Raw genomic sequence first — 20,044 nt, 5'->3', positions numbered from 1 at the left:
AAAATGCACCATTTTCTAATATACTGAAGAGCCACCTTATTGAGACCATAAGCGACACACAACAGACGACAAATTTCAATACGGAAACACTTCGTTGCTCACAGAAAACGAGTCGCAGCGCGCGACACATTTTACAATCATCAACAGAAGAAAAGCACATAAGTTAATTCGCAAGAGGAAAGTTTTACCTACTTTCGCTCTTGGTTCACTCTTAATTTGTGAAAAGGGGAATTTACCGAAGAACCGCGGGCTACTTGCCTGTGTCAATATTAAATATTCGCCGGGCAACGTTTCCTCAGTGTTTGTTAAAGAAAAGTCCAGTTATTAATCGAAAGCGAGACGAAAAAGTCATAGAACCATCTCGGAACAAAGTGTCTAATTTCTGAAAACAATTTAAAATAAATTCTCGATATATGTCAACAAAACAGATCTTGCCAGCGTCGTGTATCGTCCAGGAGACATACTTCTCTCGAGCTTCGGGACCTCTCGCGGAGTACACCCCGCGGTAGTGGGGATAATTCCGCGACGTTTATCGTCCAGGCCTCGGCGACATATACAGGGTGTTCAAAAAATGCATTCAATATTTATATGGTATATAGGATACACTGTACTGAGTAAGAAAGCTTTAGTAAACATAGGTCGAAAGGTCAACCGTTTCTGAGATATAGACATTTTTGTTTGCTGACATCGTGATTCATTTACTACTGGCTTTTACTACTGACTGATTCCGGATGAAATCTACTGCCGTCACTTGAAAGAGGACAACGCGGTTTGTGAACACTGAAGTAAGCATCGCATGCGATGGAAGTAAGTTGATCATAATGCTAGCAAACAATAATATCATAATAATAATAATATCATAATATCATAATAATAATAATATCATAATAATATCATAATATCATAATAATAATAATATCATAATAATAATAATAATATCATAATATCATATAATATCGTTCATATCTCAGAAACGGTTGACCTTTTGACCTATGTTTATTCAGGCTTTTTTACTCGGCACAGAGTGTTCTATATACCATAGAAATATTGAATGGTTATTTGTTACACCCTGTATCAAAGGGCCACTAGTAAATGAATCATGAAGTTAGCAAGCAAAAATGTTTATATCTCCGAAACGGTTGACCTTTCGACCTATGTTTACTCAGGCTTTTTTACTCAGCACAGTGTGTTCTATATACCATAGAAATATTGAATGGTTATTTGTTACACCCTGTATCAAAGGGCCACTAGTAAATGAATCATGAAGTTAGCAAGCAAAAATGTTTATATCTTCGAAACGGTTGACCTTTCGACCTATGTTTACTCAGGCTTTTTTACTCGGCACAGTGTGTTCTATATACCATATAAATATTGAATGCTTTTTTTGAACACCCTGTACAGAGAGATCACTGTATCTTTGTCGCAGAAAAGGTTCCAAGCGACCGAAGCTAACTTCTCGACCGGAAGCCTCGTCAGAGCGCTCGTTACAGATCGAAACGTAACGAGGCAGCTTAACGAATCCACGGGATATTCCTGCAGGCGGCGTTTTCTACAGGGTGCTCGCACCCTCCCGTGACTTTTTCCACCCCGTTGTATTACTCACCTTCGCCGGATGTGAAGGGGCGCACCAGGCCAGGCAGCAGCACGCAGAACAGCAGGAACAGGGAACACGATTTCGGCCTCATCGCGTGCGTGTCACCGTCGTCGCGCGGGTCATTCGTTCATCTTACCACGAATTGGACGTAACGCGTGATATTCCGGCGAGAACTGGTCACTGCACTTTCACCGGAGAACAACCTCCCGACAGAGGATTACACCTGTAAAGCAGAAAAGAGGATTTGTAATTCGAGAGCCGAGATACGCCGCGCTCGGACACGGCTAGTTTGTTTCTCGATCGTTCAACGCCTAAGGGATTAACCAGTCGAACCTCAACGCGATCCAATTGGATATGCGATTCGATCAGACACACCAGATTCTTCACATTTTACTTATTTATCTCCTGCGGTATGGAGTCATTAATCCGGAATCGAGCATGCCGTTCAGAAATTGTAATTGTAGAATTTATTTCCCGGACGATTTTCAAATGTCATTAACTATATTTATAACGAACGTTCCATAACATTCGAATTGTTCGAGAGGCGGATTTGTTTTACGTGGTCAAGAACTTGGTTATTGATTTTTACGCAGATTTTCAGTGACTTGTTTGTAGGAATTGAAGTCGATGGAAGACTTCTTGCCTCTATGAAGGATTCGAATTTTTATGAAAGAAAGAAGACAAGAATTTCGTTGATTTCAAACAATTTTACCTATTTCCCGGACGATTTTCAAATGTCATTAACTATATTTATAACGAACGTTCCATAACATTCGAATTGTTCGAGAGGCGGATTTGTTTTACGTGGTCAAGAACTTGGTTATTGATTTTTACGCAGATTTTCAGTGACTTGTTTGTAGGAATTGAAGTCGATGGAAGACTTCTTGCCTCTATGAAGGATTCGAATTTTTATGAAAGAAAGAAGACAAGAATTTCGTTGATTTCAAACAATTTTACCTATTTCCCGGACGATTTTCAAATGTCATTAACTATATTTATAACGAACGTTCCATAACATTCGAATTGTTCGAGAGGCGGATTTGTTTTACGTGGTCAAGAACTTGGTTATTGATTTTTACGCAGATTTTCAGTGACTTGTTTGTAGGAATTGAAGTCGATGGAAGACTTCTTGCCTCTATGAAGGATTCGAATTTTTATGAAAGAAAGAAGACAAGAATTTCGTTGATTTCAAACAATTTTACCTATTTCCCGGACGATTTTCAAATGTCATTAACTATATTTATAACGAACGTTCCATAACATTCGAATTGTTCGAGAGGCGGATTTGTTTTACGTGGTCAAGAACTTGGTTATTGATTTTTACGCAGATTTTCAGTGACTTGTTTGTAGGAATTGAAGTCGATGGAAGACTTCTTGCCTCTATGAAGGATTCGAATTTTTATGAAAGAAAGAAGACAAGAATTTCGTTGATTTCAAACAATTTTACCTATTTCCCGGACGATTTTCAAATGTCATTAACTATATTTATAACGAACGTTCCATAACATTCGAATTGTTCGAGAGGCGGATTTGTTTTACGTGGTCAAGAACTTGGTTATTGATTTTTACGCAGATTTTCAGTGACTTGTTTGTAGGAATTGAAGTCGATGGAAGACTTCTTGCCTCTATGAAGGATTCGAATTTTTATGAAAGAAAGAAGACAAGAATTTCGTTGATTTCAAACAATTTTACCTATTTCCCGGACGATTTTCAAATGTCATTAACTATATTTATAACGAACGTTCCATAACATTCGAATTGTTCGAGAGGCGGATTTGTTTTACGTGGTCAAGAACTTGGTTATTGATTTTTACGCAGATTTTCAGTGACTTGTTTGTAGGAATTGAAGTCGATGGAAGACTTCTTGCCTCTATGAAGGATTCGAATTTTTATGAAAGAAAGAAGACAAGAATTTCGTTGATTTCAAACAATTTTACCTATTTCCCGGACGATTTTCAAATGTCATTAACTATATTTATAACGAACGTTCCATAACATTCGAATTGTTCGAGAGGCGGATTTGTTTTACGTGGTCAAGAACTTGGTTATTGATTTTTACGCAGATTTTCAGTGACTTGTTTGTAGGAATTGAAGTCGATGGAAGACTTCTTGCCTCTATGAAGGATTCGAATTTTTATGAAAGAAAGAAGACAAGAATTTCGTTGATTTCAAACAATTTTACCTATTTCCCGGACGATTTTCAAATGTCATTAACTATATTTATAACGAACGTTCCATAACATTCGAATTGTTCGAGAGGCGGATTTGTTTTACGTGGTCAAGAACTTGGTTATTGATTTTTACGCAGATTTTCAGTGACTTGTTTGTAGGAATTGAAGTCGATGGAAGACTTCTTGCCTCTATGAAGGATTCGAATTTTTATGAAAGAAAGAAGACAAGAATTTCGTTGATTTCAAACAATTTTACCTATTTCCCGGACGATTTCCAAATGTCATTAACTATATTTATAACGAACGTTCCATAACATTCGAATTGTTCGAGAGGCGGATTTGTTTTACGTGGTGAAGAACTTGGTTATTGATTTTTACGCAGATTTTCAGTGACTTGTTCGTAGGAATTGAAGTCGATGGAAGACTTCTTGCCTCTATGAAGGATTCGAATTTTTATGAAAGAAAGAAGACAAGAATTTCGTTGATTTCAAACAATTTTACCTATTCATTTCTGTAACTTCATGAAATCTGGCGTAAGATACAGTCTTTTTAAACAATTCATTGATGCGTCACACGGGTGTGCACCAGCATAAATTGCGTAGCTACCGCGGCACGCTGTCTTTAGACGACGGAAAAATCAATTGAAGTGGCAATCGAGTTGAACGCACTCTAAAAATTGCAATACTCTTTCCGCGCACGTCCAGCGTCCTCATTACCAAGCACAAGTAAGCCGTAACGCGGGCCAGAAGCTATGCCTCCGCAAACAGCGTCGGCAATCAGTAATTTGCCGGCATCAAGGCCTCCAAATTAAATCCCTGAAACGAATATTTCCCTGTAGCATACGGTCCGCGGGAAGTCCCGTTTCCACAGTGAAACGGTGAACAGCGTTCGAACCACGGAAACTGCGTTTATTATTCGAGCACCGGTGCGAGGGGTGCGTCGCCGTCGGGAAAAAATGCTAGCTGCAGCCGCCGGCTGTCCCCTGTGCTTTCGAAGGTGGAAAAAAAAAACCCTCTAAAAGAGAAAAAGGAAGAGCAAGATCGAAACTCGCAAGCGGCACGCGATGGTGGGCCCCACCGGAGAAGGCGAGCGGATCGGCGCGGATTTAACGTCGGGCTTCGTTGTTTCCAGCGGAAAACGTAAAAGACGGTTAGGAGAGGCGAGAGTGCCACTTAGGGCACCGGCTGGCAACCCTTGCCATTTAAATATTCCGCCAACACCGGCGCACTTTCCCGCACGCGAAATTTCCTCCTCGTGGCGCCTTCGTTCGTTCCCTCGAACTCGGCTTCGCCGTCGTTCCTCGACGCGGGGGTGTAATTCTCCCCTTTCGCCCGTTCATTCGTTCCCTTCGAACCAACGGGAGAGAATCCCGTCGGGTTCTTCCCGCGCCGCGGCCAATTCTGGTCGATAACCGACGACATTAATAACTAACGACCAGCCGTCTAGGTGGAACTCGATTCGGCTCTTCTCTGATTGCCGATCGCCGGCCAATCGAATCCCGGCTACGACTCGCAGAAATTAAGTTTCGGGGACCCCGCCTTCGGCCACCGATACCGGCTCCACGACGTTTTGTTCCTTTATTATTTACCACAGTCTCCGTTTCCGCGCTGGAATTATTTGTACCGAACGGCGAGGCTCGAGGGCGAGACTGTCCAATTTGCAAGGGAGGAAGTTCCGAGCCACCGGGAAATTAAATATTGCTGGGGAGAAAAGTTTCCCTGCTGGGAGACTGTTTGGGGATGCTTTCGGTTTATTGCCACCCGCATGCTCGTTAGAAATTGCCGCAGGATTCACCATCGGCTGACATTTCGTTTCTTCTTGATTTTCTTCTGTTCCAGCAACTTTACTCGGAATTTCGTATGCTAGAAGGACGCGTTTGTATAGTTCTTCGATCAACTGTCTTATAGCTGAGCCGTGTAAAACGGCCGTTTCATCGGTAAAAGAAAATTGTATTTATTCGTGCGTGTGCTAAACTGCGAATTTTCACACAAAATGAACAGTTTCTTCGCCATTTGCAAGAAGAGACTAAGCAGAAAATTCTTTCCTACGTAAGCTAACGTAATATATCGCTGCTATTGAACAATTAAAATTTTGTAATGTTTCCAATTTCGCCCATTCATTTCTGTTCCCAATGCACAACATCAGCAGCCTAGTACAACTATCCTGACGAAGAAAAAATATTCCTCTATGTTCCAGGAAATTATTCCAAGATATAAAGCATAACGGTTGAATGTTGAACAACTTTCGGTGTAGAAAATTCAGCGTCCCGTTCGAAATTCGCTGAGTGGATGAAACATTTTAGGACGGTATTGTTCGGTGAGATTTTGCAGTTGATTAATGACGAATATAAACGAATCGCGTGTCGACGCCATAGAATTTGCAAAGCCGACAGCGGAAACGGGTGACGTTTCCGCCGATAAAATCCGACTCATTCGATTAACGGGGAACGTAAAAATAATTTGCAATCGGGTTTAATTAGGATTGTTTGTAACGGGCCAACATAGATTAGATTAAACAGTGTCTGGCGTGTTTGCCGAATAGCGGGAAACCCCGGTTTGCCGAGTACCCGCGAATTCCAGGAGTTTCAGCGATAATGTACCATTCGACGAATCTATTCAGCGCAACACGACTCTCGGAGAGTTGAATATTTACGCGGGACTAGCCTGTTCGCGTTGTTCAAAGCCGCGGCCGGGCATTTTCGATGGAAACCCCCGGTGGAAACGAACGCGGGAAACCTGTCGGCAAGCGGACTTGTACGATTCTATCCGTTCTATTGGCGGATTGAAGCGCGACGCGACGGGTGGATCGTTTGTCAATGTCTACCTTTCCGAGGTCTTTGTTCGAAACCCGGCCTGCTCGGTGCTGGAACTTTTCCTTGCCAAATCGGATGCCGTTTCGAAATGTACAAATTGCGTAACACGCCTTCCGAAGAAGAAAAATGCCAGAGGAATTTTCTCTAGAGCCAGACCACTCTTGACCATATAGAATCCGAGAAACACCTGGCTGGTACATTAAGGGCCCGGTCTTCGTAGATTCGCGATAAGGTAGAGTGACTACATTACCGACGAGAAATAGTTTTACGTGCCTCAAGTTTTCGTCCTTATGTAAGAATATTTTGTCGCTGGTAAAGGGCTCATTCGAAAGAGGAAGGTTCAATCTAATGCGCGCCGAGATTATGCAGATATTTGGTAATATAAGCGTTAGAAGAAGGCGAAAAATTGACGATGTGCATGCCGTGGAATATCTCCAGCTACAAATTGAGCTATATTTTGTCTCGATTCTCTGCGAAATAGAGCCGAAAAACTTGAAGCACGTTTCTGGCAAGTCAGAATTCATAATATCGATAATACAGAGCAAAAAATGTGGCAAGTTTAGTCACAGACTTAAGACCCTGTCGGATCTTAAGACTGTGTCTGAAGGCTGTGAATGGAAATTGTTAATTAACAAGTCACGTGGCCCTTAAGAGCCAAGAATTTGTAGATTCGCGATAAGGTAGGGTGACCACGTTACCGACAAAAATAGGCGAAAAACGGTTTTACGTGCCCCAACTTTTCGCCCTTATATGAAAATATATTTCACTGGGAAAGGGCTCGTTAAAAGGAGGAGGGTTAAATCTAGCGCGCAGTGGTCATAAGCTGGATTAGGATTAGTCCATTTCATTTAGTATTTCTCTCGAGAAAACACGGTATTAATAAACATAAAATGAAAATCGAGTTACCGTAGGTCGACCCGCGTCATATAGAACAGTATGCATAATGAAAAATGCACCCGTGCATTCTAATCTACAAGCTTTACCCTTAATCTTGAAGATTAGCTTTACTGTAATATCTTCACGTGCGAGATTTTGACGTTTTTAATCAACTAATTAATTAATTTTCACGTGTCAGACGAAGTAAGTCTTCAAATCCTGTCTTTGAAAACCGACAAACGACTCGGTTCTTTCAGGAAAATATTTTAGTATTTTAAAAAAGTAGCCATCTGCAATCGGTGAATAAAATACTTGAAAGAAATTATCCACTAGCGTTAATAAAAATGTCATTCCCTAAAGAAAGAATCGTTAAGCTTGTGCACGCCTGTTTCGAAGTACGACATAATTATAACATAAATTTACCATATTGTTTATGCACCAAAGATCATTGCCGACAAAAATCTCCCCTCTTCACGCCAATCAGTGTAGGCGCAATTCGAACGGTATACTAAGCTCTCGCAAATCGCAATCGATCGAAGATCGCAATATCCGCGCCGGCTGAATTACTAATCGGCTTACTCGGAGAAGATCGCAGTACCCGGTAGCCGAGCAAATCATAGTTTCCGTGAATCGGCGCTAAAATTCCGTTATCACGTAATTAGCCACAGGGATCCTGTTCGGAGGGGGATCTTCCCCGAAGAATGTACAAATCCCCGGCACCTATTCCTAGAGGCGAAGGAGCGCGTCACGCGATACCACCAAAACATATCGAGATTCCGTGTCGACGCGCGAACCGATGCCACCCTAATTGAAACATAAGCTTAGCCATCCGCGCGCGCACTGTACGGGATCTATCTGGAGGGGTTGCTGCAGGTGTGGGGGTGGTGGTACGTTTTGGCGGCCGTCAAATCGATAATTCCCGGCGGGTCGTTATCTCGAGGACGCAGAAAGTCGATGAAACCGCGGAGAAACACGGGAAACGGATGCGTATGGGGTAGCATCAGAGCAAACGAGAGAGAGAGGGAGAAATGTGGATGAAAGGATGGAGAGAGAGGGACGCGGGGCGAGAATGCTCTCGGAGATTCATGACGCGGAATAATCCACGGACGAGGAGCCCGTGGAACGCGCATTATGCGAGCGTATCGGCGTCCCTACACAGATTTCCCATCGCTGGAGCTCGGTCTAATCCTCCAGGACGAGGACTCAATTTATAAACGTGCCCGGTATTACCACTCAAAGGCTTAAAACACTCGACACCGGAGCGACGTCGTGCCGTGCGGACGAACACATGGCATTTCACACTGCAATTGCCACGAATGCCACCTCCTCTCTTCACCATCGTCCGCAGGGTGTCGCCTGCCTGGCCTCTTTCGCCACCCCCTCCTCTTCAGCCCCTCGTCGCCAGGATAAGCGGCAACCGAGAACCTCGAGTGCTATTCAACGGGCCCGCTCCAGAAAAGCTCTTTCTTTTCACAGGACCTGTTCCGCAGGCTACGCTGATGCTCCTCTTCGCCACTTTACAAGCGGTCTGCAAGCTGTCCGCTCGTTTCGAGTCGCCTCCTCCTGTCTCCTCTTCTTCATCCTCCTCCTCTTCCACCTCTTCTTTGAAATCCTGGCCCGCAGTTTGCCGACTACCTCGGATAACACGCTTTCGATTATACCAGGATTTTGTCTCGATTTCGACACTCGTTTCGAATTGTTCGACGCTGAACCTACCACACAGCCGGTCATATAACCGGTTTCAGATTTTTCAGTCTAAAATTATTGAAATTGTAAACACGCCTTCGTAGCAATTGATTCCATAGATTTATTTATTCAATCATTGTGATCAAAATCGAACAAGATCAATTAAATTAATCTAAATAAATCTAACTCTATAAATCTAAATACATTAAATCTTATGTTGTGAGAAGCATATCGCCGAGAAGGATATGATCATTAGGCTGCAGATTTTGTGCGTTTACGACAAAAATGAGTCGCTGTGATTCGAGATAGAAAGATTCAAAGAATTTTAGTTAATTGACACTAGGTTTACAGAGCACTGAAAGTAACTATTTTAAATTACTTCGTGAAAATAACGAGGGAGTGTTTCTCTCCAAATTTCAGCCATTTTTTAATACATACCCGAAGAAATAAATTTGAATAATTCCTCGAACAATCGCGAATTCAAAATATTAAAACGCGCCATTTTAACGCGTACTTCAAACCTAGTGTTAATGAAACTCGAAAAGACAGAAAGAGACTGCTACTTGGCCCCTATGCCACGCAGTTAATGCACAAAATTTCAAATTTCCATGAATGTCCTGTTCAATGTTTCATCAGATTCCCAAGCTATGAAGATTGGATTCTGGCGAGCAACGCGTAAAATTGACATAGCAGTTTGTCAGCCCGGCACTATTGTTAGGCCATGTCCCCGCAGAGGACACCGGTCCGGCGATTTCGAGGTGAACTGCGACTTAAAAGCGGTTTAAAAGCTTCGAAGGGCAACCTGGGTATCGCGTGACAACAGGTAGGGGGAATCAGCCGAGCCGGATTCCCCGGAGTATTCAGCTACCGGTTTGCCAGTCTCTTCTCTCCCTTTGGATGTTTCTATTCCGCGCCGACGAAGAACGAATAGACGAGAGATCGCAACCCCCCCCCGTCCCACCCCCTCCCACCCCCAGAGGAACAACGCCGCGATCGCCGAAGAGTGGATCTAATGCGGTGGAAACTGCCTCCGAATGAAGTTCTCTGCTCGAGGAGCACCGAGGTTCCCCCGGTCAGGGAATTCGTCGATGATTGTTTGTTTCGGTACGTTTGAGTTTCACGGGATATTTTCTGCGGGGGTGGTTTTATTGGGTTCCCATGATTCCCGGGGTGCGAACTTATAAATGAATCACGATCGAAATAACTTGCTCTGCACCCTCTTCGGCCGGTAGCTTTTGAAGATTTTTGTGCGAAGATTCTGACGCAGCTGTTTTCGAGGCTGGATGATTTTAACCCTTAACGGTCCGGAAGGATTTCAAGTTTACTTCCCAACAGGTCCGAGCCATTTTTCATACGAAGAGAAACTGTGGACTCAACATTTTTATATCAAGTACAGAAAGGAAAATATTTATATTAAAGTGAAAATTTATTAATATATAATGTATTCAGAGTAATAGGATAACAAGATGATTTAAATTTGATTTTTGCCGCCATATCGATATAAGTGCCATGCCGATTATATGGTGGCACAGGTCCGTTAAGGGTTAACATTGTTGCGGTTTGCAACGGTACAAGAATGACGGTTTTTGGGAGACTTCGTTGGTGGACGATTTTAAAAATCCGCAGTTTAATAATGGCGTGCAGGGTGGTTTTACAAGCCTACAATCGTGCAACTAAGCAAATCCGCATCCTAGCATTCTCAGTCAGTCCTGTTCCCGAGCGACTATCGGGGCTCTACAGTACTCGGCCCGGATTAGGGGTACGAGCGTGAATCTCAATTGCGCCGAGATAAAGCCAAGAGCAAAATCGAGAGCATGCGACGTTGCCATGTGTGCCAGGGTGGGGGTAGTAGCTGCAGTTGTTAAGTGCAGTGTCGCATAGCCGGACTAATCTCGTACAATGGCTCTCAATGATTCGTGTTGTTGCTAGGACAATGTCCCTGGCAGCTTCTAATCTCTGTTGCAAGGGACCCACCATTCAACGGGGACCTGCGGTCTCTACGTTCACAGATTGCTGCGTCGTGCTGGCGTTTTGCTCGAAGGTGTGGCCAATCTAAACTTGAACTCGATTTTTACCTAAACCACGGAAAATCGCGGCCGACCTCTGGCGTGCAATAGGTCACTCAGAATTGAGAAACAAAATTATCGGACTTCGGATCTTCGGATCTTGCAAAGTAATAAATAAACGTTTTCTCGAATCGTGTTACAGAAATTTTACAGAGATTATGTTGTATTTCCAACTTATTCAAATTGTTAAGAGAAGAAATGCAATTCTATTAATTATTCTGCAGCGGTCAGGATATTGGGACGTTTATACTTAGAGGATTAGATGCAGATGAAATTCAATTTTGGAAAAGATCTAGCACTTCATTTACTTGAAATGTGTACAAACAATTGATATTGAATTCGTTAGAATATTTCACTTTCTGTTTACTTGAAATTCCAATTAAATGCAAGAGTCTACAAATCGGTCCGAACAGTTCACGATGATTCGATACCTCGGCATAAATCATTTCAGTTTATTTCGAAAAAGTTTGGAAGTTTGCACTACATGCAGGGATTGGCGTAGCGCTTGTGTAGACAGGCAAATCGAGCAAACGGCGCATTATTCATTAGGCTAGCGGGGAAATTGAGCTGCTCGCAATAAGAGGCAGCCATTTAACGAAACTTGTCCCATCTCGAGGGTCCCCCGGCCAAGCCCAAAGGTCCACAAAGATCGATCTTCACCCTCGAACCGAGAAGTCCAACCCTCGAACCGGGATATCCCGGAAACATTGCACGATTACCTCGACTATAGCTCGTGGAAACCGACATCGTGTTATTTAGGAACTTCTTCCACAACCTCTTCGCTTCTCCGCCGTGTAATCTCGCCGAGCTATAACGCACGCCGTAACATTCCTAATGCTCAGGGAGTATTACGCATTTTATCCGAGTGCCGTATAAATTATGACGCCCCCCGGTGCCCCCAGGCCACGATAACTTTGCACGCGTTCGCGTACCGCGCAATACAAATTTCGCCGTTTACTGCATTCGGTTCCTGCAACTGCATTCTTCGAGCTGGCTGGCTGCTAAGAAGGGGTGGTTCTCAAACTGTACACGTCGTTGTGGTGCGCATTCGGTTCCCATGGTTTGTGGAGTATCAAAGAAAATCTATTAACAGTGTACTGGGTCTAGTACATTCGAAAAAGGATTAATTACAGAAATTAGAATTCATTGCAACCGCAGAGAGCTCTGTAAATACTTGATTGTAAGAAACATGTAGTTCAAATAGTTTGAAGACATCTGGATTAAAGAAGACCCATCAGTAGCCGGTTTTAATGTAAAAATTTTAATGTAAACTTTGGCGTTAAAATGATTCGATACCATTCTAGTGGTAGAAAGAATTCTTGCGCGAGGGGATTGTGTTGGATGGAATTAATTGGAATAATTTATGATTTTCTCAAGAAATGACTGTACCGCTTTTATGCATGTTCAGAATTGGATAAGTGATCCAGTAAGGGGTGGTAAGGGGAAGCATTTAGCAGTAAAAATTAGAATTCATCGTAGCCACGAAGAACCGCTGCGAAGGGTTGGAACCGTCATTGCGCCATTTAGCGCACCCCTCGACCAATTTCCCCTATCTCCTCCATTCCGTCCCAGTTTCCAGGTTCACCCAGTATGTAGAAACGCGGGTCCAGGGGAGTCGTAAATTTCCCGAGGTAGGGGTTTCTTTCCTCCGTTGAACATGCTCGCGCGTTTCCACTATTATTCTCGAGCCGGTTACAAATGAATCCCCTCGCGGAACGGTGAAGGGCGGGAGGGAGGGAGGGAGGGGAAATTACTCGAAACAGGACTCGAATGTATTAAACCGATCAAGGATTCATTGCTCGAAACCGGGAAATTTATTATCTAGACGAAAGATCGGGGTTTATTGTTCGCTCCTCGCGTCCGTGGAGCCTCTAACAGTAAAACGGAGACTACTATTTCACCTTATACGAGCCTCTCGCGAAAATTCACTCATTTTCCCTTCGAGGATGCTGTAAAACACTCGATTCCGCTCTGATTGCTTTGCAATTCAATTTAGTTCACTTGGATACTCGCTCGTTTTCCTTTCGCAAATGCTATAAAACGTTCGGGCCGTCTCTGTTTGCTCTGCTGTTCGATTTACACGCCTGGAACACGAAATTGCGAGCAAGATGAAATTCGTTTCGTTAATCCTCCGGCGGCGCTACGAGTTTTTAGAGATTACGTCTATTTGCCTATCTATTAGGTTCATGTCACTATAAAATTTCCGCGGTTTTCCATTAAAATACTTTCCAATGGTGAATAATACAAACATATCCACGGCACGAACCTACGCGACGACCTAATACAAAATTATACACATAAATTCCATCAATCAGAATATTTAGTCAACTTGTCACCCAAAATGTGAAGCAATATTAAAAGAGGATGCAAAATTCGAGAATCGTGATGTTAAGGCCAGGCTAATTTTACTATTATCACACGGTACAATAATACGAATATATACGTTTACAAAAATTAGAAGTCTGAACGTTCTGAATCTTTTTAAAAAAAGATAGTACTTCAAAATCCCAGGTCCTAAGGGTTTCTCACTGCCCTGAAGCACTGGCCCAGCTGAGTTTCCATAGCTGACCTATTACTGGACTAAAGTTATGCAGATCTGTGCTCGCAGGCAACCACAAGGTGCCCACAATGTACCCAGGGAACACGCGTCAGGGCTCAGGTATAGTGGTTTCTCGTTGGTCGGGCGAAGGCTATCTTTTCTTCGGTTCCGTTTCTTTTTATTCTCCACCCCCACGGACACGCTTCCATTCTCTCTCTCTCCCTCTCTCTCTCTCTCTCTCTCTCTCTCTCTCTTGCTCTCCGTGCCGCTCTCGGAGCGAACGTAATCCGAGAAGATTACGAAGCGAAATAAACATGTCAACCCCCCCGCGGAGGGAGGGATGTGGGCTCGCGGAGCGTCTTTATAGACCGTGCGTAGAATATTCGTTTCTTCTTCGCTCGTCTTCCTCTTGTTCGGCTCGCGTTCCACGTAGGTAGTCCTCCCGCGGATGAAGATCCTTCAAGATACACCCGGGCTGGACCGGGCCGGGCCGGGCCGGGCAGGGCCGGGCCGTTACTTAGGCCACCGGCAGATGCAGCGAAAAAGTTCACACGCATGCGATCGACCGCGTGCCCTATCTTCCTACGATCTTGACCCTCGCAGATACAGAGAGTTTCGTACGGCCGATAGGGCGTGTAACGTGTAACGTTTCTCCTACCCCCCACCCCCCTCGTCGAAGACTAACAGGGTGTCCTGCGATATCTAGATCGACGAGCGGCAACCTAATCTTTCGAATCTCTGGACCCCCAATGGAAAAATAACAACTCCAAGAAGATAGCGTCTTCTGTAGTTTTGTGATACACGGGGTCCCCAAATCTAATCAATTTCCCATCTCGTTCTTCTTCTATTATTCTCTCCCACCCCTCTCTCTCTCTCTCTCTTTCTAGATTCAAGATACAGACAGCTCTCTATATTTTTGAGGGGTCAAGCGGGGGTGGCGATGCAATCTCGGCTTCGTTCGCGCAAATTTGTGGCTACCTGTGCATGTCTTCTTCTCTAATCAAATTCCCATCAGAATTCTCTCCCTCTATCACTCTTTCGAGATGCAGACCTTCCTAGGTACACCCTGTAGACTCCTCTCAACAGTTTCAAGAGGCCCCGCGGGGGTGGCGACGCAACTTCAGCTTGTACAAATTTGTGGCTACCTGCGAGGCGGGGATTCAATTCGACCGGACTCGGCCCCGGCGCCGATTTATGGGTTTGTAGACTATTGTGTGCCCCTTGTTAGAGGGATGGGGAGGGGGGCGCGGCGGCTGCGGGCGGACACAAGCCCGTAAGCTCGCCCATTACAAACTCATCGATTTATCGATCTTCTGCAACGCGCCCGGGGGAGGGTTGCTTGGTGACCACGTTACAAGAGAGCAACACGCTCCCCCCTCACCCCCTATGATCCTTCAAACGTCTTTCCAGAGAGAGACTCTTTCGGTGAAAGGGACGAGAGCACCGGATCAAAGTGACTTTCGCAGGACCTGGTTTAACCCTTGAACGGCGGCTTTGACCCGCGGCGAGCCGCGGAAATTCCACGGGTCAGGAGAAAATGAAAAACCAAATGTTTTGTCGGCTCCTGGGAATGTTGCGGCGTGATTCGAGCAACCGTCGGGCCTTTGATCTCGGTTGCCTCGAGTCGGAGCGTTAAGATCGCGTTTCAGTTGCTTAAATTATTGTTTTCGATTAAATTAACTTCTGCAACACAGATCAAGTACCTAACGAAGTAGTAAGTACGTCGATCGACGTATTTTGATTTAAAATAGGCAAAAGAAACAGATGCTAGGGTAAGAGACCCAATTACTGTGGGGTTACCAGTGTGCCTATATTAATTATACATATTTTTAAAGTATGATGAATATTGAAAAATAGATATATAACTGTATTAGCTGATTTTAATGAAAGAATGTAACATCTCCTTTTTAATATTCTTTATAATTAATATAGACACAGGAACCCCCACAGTAATCGGGCCCTTTACCCTATATTCTGATGACGTAAAAGAGCGACATTGAAGAAATTTTAAGGACACTTTGAAACACCATAGACACGTTGATTATTTTAAAAGTGTGAGTTGCCGTGATTCGTTGGAAAACGTCCGAATTTAACGGAGTCAGTTTCAGGAAGTTCAAATTTGACTTTGGTCCTGCAGCCTGCCGGGTTCAAGGCTCTGCTGCGGAGTCACGGAGAAATTGAAATACACCTTGGCGACTTCTTTGATCGCTTCGTTAGGGCGGAACGCGACTCGCGGTTGACGAATAAGAGCGTCGGGACCCTCGCCGCTGAAAATACACCACGGGGCCACGTGTGCGAGGCCCGTCTAGCCGAGTCAACGACGCCATCAGGTTTCCGTGGACCCGGAGAGGATCAAACGCGCCTCCCACGCGCGATTTTCGCCGCGGTGAAAGTTATTTGACGTTTTTGCATGAATATGAAACGCAAGACGAGAGAGCGCGGCCGGCCCCGGCGTCGCGACGCGAATATCCGTCAACGGGGAAGAACGTGCGCTTTTTACTCCCTCGACTCTCTTTCTCTATCTCTCTCTCTCTCTCCCTCTCTTTCTTTTTCCGTCTCTTTTTGCCTATCCGTACCGCGATCTTGACGCGGATCCTCCCCCAGAAGAAACTCGTTTCCCAATACGGTTTTCCTCTAATCTCTCGTGTCCATCGCTCGCTGACTCGCATCGCAACCATGCTTTTTCCGGGGACCTGATGAATGGGGGCGTCCCGGTCCTGTTAGTTTATTGGACGACGTGAGCTGATTCGCTTCGGCCTGTCTTCTTTTCGGGAGACCTCTCCAGATACTGATCTTGTTTGTTGCGGTTTGTCGTCGGTAAATTGTTTGCCGACTCGATATTGTACTCGAATTTCCCTGGGAAGTCTGTCATTCTTGTTTCCATGTTGATTCATCTTCGTTTGCTGGTGCAGTATAAAAATATTTTGGATTTTGTAATCCCCCATTTGTTTTCTTATAATACTTTATTTCTTTCGATTGTCACAAGTGATTTTACTCTAGGACTCTTCTTTAGAGATAACTAGACTATGTTCACACGAATTCGACATTTTAGCCATTGCTTTATAAACTCCTGTTGGCAAAAATCAAAATAAAACGAAAAATCACGACTAATTAAAAGTATAATTTGAGTAAAAATTGTCTGCGTCAGTTGCCGGGAACGGTAACCATACAGCACTTCTACTCTTTCATTCTTCCTTCAGTAGTTGTCGGAAACCGTTTCTGCCATAAGTGCATAAACTCCACAGTCTATTCCCGTAAATACCGATCGAAAGTTTCATAGACATTTTCTGGCGCCATAAATGTACAAAGCTCCGCAATCTAGTTGTCAAACTTTCTTAATGAACTCGTCAAAGTTTCCAGGCTAAGAGGGACACTTGAAATGTACTCAATTATTCAACAGTTTCACATTCTCATTCTCGGCTACTTTTCGTTAAGGGAGCTTGTTGTCTTATGTTCTCAGTCTTATTTTCTGAGATTCAGCGCCGGGGATATACAGCCCGGTTAACGTTGGTTGTAGATACTCTCTCTCTCTCTCTCTCTCTCTCTCTCTCTCTCTCTCTCTCTCTCTCTCTCTCTCTCTCTCTCTCTCTCTCTCTCTCTCTCTCTCTCTCTCGTTCCGAGTTGGTTCATTAAGAATGCAGCCCGCGACGCTCTCGATTCGCACACACGCGGCGAGCCATAACCGGAATTAACACTCATCAAAGTATAAAGCTCAAGTTTCCGCGGGAAACTTACACTCGGTTAAGCGCCAGTCGGGCGTACAATGCAACACGATCTACGGCGTCGTTCTTTTTCAAACTTTCTTCGAACTTCCCTGCATTATGAAACTTTTAATAATAACCACCCCCGGACCGGAGAGATATAGAGAGAGGGAGAGGGACCGGTTCCGAATATGTACTGGTAACGTGAGAACAAAGTTTAATTCGAGTTAGAAGGATTCATGGGTCTAGAGGAGCTGAAAGGTGTGCTGCGAACGATTTACGATACCAGCTCGGTCATTTAGGAGTCTCCCGGCACCATGAGAAAATAATTCTCGACGTTGCACATAATTAATCTTCGTCTACCTGGTCCATTTCTTTCACCCTCTGTTTCGAATTGTCGGATGAGGACTTCATTATAGTCTTGGAGATTGAAGTATAGAAAATATTGGAACAATCACTCGACGCTTGCATATTCCACGTGGAAGACATCGAATCTGTTGTATATACAGGGTGGCCCACATAACTCTGAACAGCTCAATATCTCGAAAACTATGCCATCGACTTTAAAGTTCTTAGTCTTAAATTGCATGGAACTGAAGGGCCTTTCTGACTACATAAACGTGAAGTTGCCTCCCTTCCCCTTTAATGGGGGAGGGGAGGTACCTTTGTAATTTTAAATGGAACCCCCTATAAAATGTTACATATTTAGATTCTACTAATTATTAAAGATTCTACTTAGTCTTAATTTAAGACTAAGAACTTTAAAATCGATGGCATAGTTTTCGAGATATTGAGCTGTTCAGAGTTATGTGGGCCACCCTGTATATATATGTTAGTAACCGTAAGTTACCCATCGATAAGGTAGAAGTTAACGTAATGCCTGTTTAACGACATCTGTACAATTATATCCACAATACTGACATGCGTCTTACACACATTGTCCTAGTCACACGTTCAAAGAGCTTCAAAGTATACACAAGCTTCTAAACTAATACTACGGTGTAATATATCAATATCCACTGCCATACCCAATCCTAATTATAACAGGTTATGGGCCCAGGCAGCAAGTAAAATTAAAAATCCCTTAAAAAGAAAGAGGTAAAATTAAAAGTGTTCGTAAAAATTAAAACACGTGTTCGTAAGACGAATAAAAATGGCTACGTGTAACGATCATAAAAGTGAGATAGATCAAACAGAGAAACTAAAAGATGAAACGAACTTTCAACTTTGGAATTTCCAAATAATAATCCTAATTAAAGGATAAAACGCGTACGATATAATCATCGGGAAAAACGTGTCTACAGCAAGTTGGTCAGAAACCAAGAAGGAAGAATGGGAACTTCTTGATGCAAAAGTACAAAAAGCGATAGTCTTATCGGTTTGATAGAAAAATGCAAATGCATCTTCTAAACTGTAAAACTTCAAGAGAGGTGCTTGATAAATTAACATCGATATACGGACCAAAGAAGTGTGCACTGCTACAAGAATTTGTCAACTATTCTTTCGCAAAAGGGAGTGATATATTATACATTAAATTCGTTAAATCAAACTATAGACGATACAATGCTAATCACAAAAGTACTATCCACGTTACCTGCTCAATATATACAACAGAATCGACCACAACACTGCCATAAAAGAGAGCCTAATTGAACAAGATAAGCCACCGAGTCCCGTCACCCACGCCCCCTTATCTGCCGATCCGCGCGTCAGCTTTCCGATAGATCGGATTCACGCATTATTTACCAGAGATCCGAAACACGCCGGTTCCCTTTCCGCTATCTATCCTCGTATCTCTCGGGTATCGGTCGGATCTCTCATCGATTTGTATCCATTATACTCGACGTCCTCCGTTCCGGAAGCCGATCGATCGGCCCTCGAAGACAGGCTCGCGACTCGGATGTTGTTGTTCGTCGGGGAAATTCGTCGAAGCGTGAACACGGTTTCCGCGTGTAGGGAGGTGTCTGCAGCTTCTCGAGTGCAGGTAGAAAGAGCCGTGAGAACGCAGACGGAGGGTCTCTCCTGCGCGTGCCAGGTGGCCCCGCTTCAGCCTCCTCTCCTCGGGGGCGCAACATTGTTGCCCGGGCGATCCGATCGAAACCGCGATACACGGCACCGACCGCACGAGGAAAGGATCGATCCTCCGGCGAAGATAGCGGGCCTACGTCGGCGGAGTTTTTAATGGCGAGACCGGGATAAACGAGTGGGAGATGGAAACGTTCGACCGGCTTTACGCACTCTCATCACGCGCCGAGCGTTTCCTGCCATTTCGAGGCGACGACAGCGTCGCGGTCGGCGGCGGCGTCGGCGACACACCATCTCGTTCCGAGCGTGTTCACGGTTACGCCAAACGGAACCGGAAAATGCTCGCACGCTTTTTTTCTGTTCGGCTGCGAGTCGTGGATGCAGAAATGTTTCGAGTTGCAACTTCCTTCGAGCTTTGTGCGTTTATAGCACGAGCGAAGGGTAGTCACGTGACTTTTGCAGAGTCAGCGGCTCGGTAACTGCTGTATAATTTCCGACTTGAGATCCGTCTTGGTCTTGATCCAGGTTTTAAGTCTGTGACTAAATTTGTCACATTTTTTGTTCTGTATTATCG

At 44.1% G+C, this 20,044-nt stretch overlaps 1 protein-coding gene across 3 annotated transcripts in view; it reads right to left on the bottom strand.

The window, feature by feature from the left end:
* Positions 1-20,044, bottom strand: part of LOC143365294 (netrin receptor UNC5C) — an 87,660-nt gene that overhangs the window by 53,775 nt on the left and 13,841 nt on the right. For all 3 annotated transcript variants that reach the window (XM_076805349.1, XM_076805350.1, XM_076805351.1), the window contains exon 2: positions 1,604-1,817. In XM_076805349.1, coding sequence (XP_076661464.1) covers positions 1,604-1,685 — 82 coding nt within the window. In that variant the 5' untranslated portion in view covers positions 1,686-1,817. The remainder of the gene's footprint in view (positions 1-1,603; positions 1,818-20,044) is intronic.

Source organism: Halictus rubicundus, chromosome 2 (genome assembly GCF_050948215.1).
Source record: "Halictus rubicundus isolate RS-2024b chromosome 2, iyHalRubi1_principal, whole genome shotgun sequence".
NCBI lineage: Eukaryota > Metazoa > Arthropoda > Insecta > Hymenoptera > Halictidae > Halictus > Halictus rubicundus.
The sequence above is the reverse complement of the archived record's forward strand: the minus strand, read 5'-3'. Positions and strand labels throughout refer to the sequence as shown.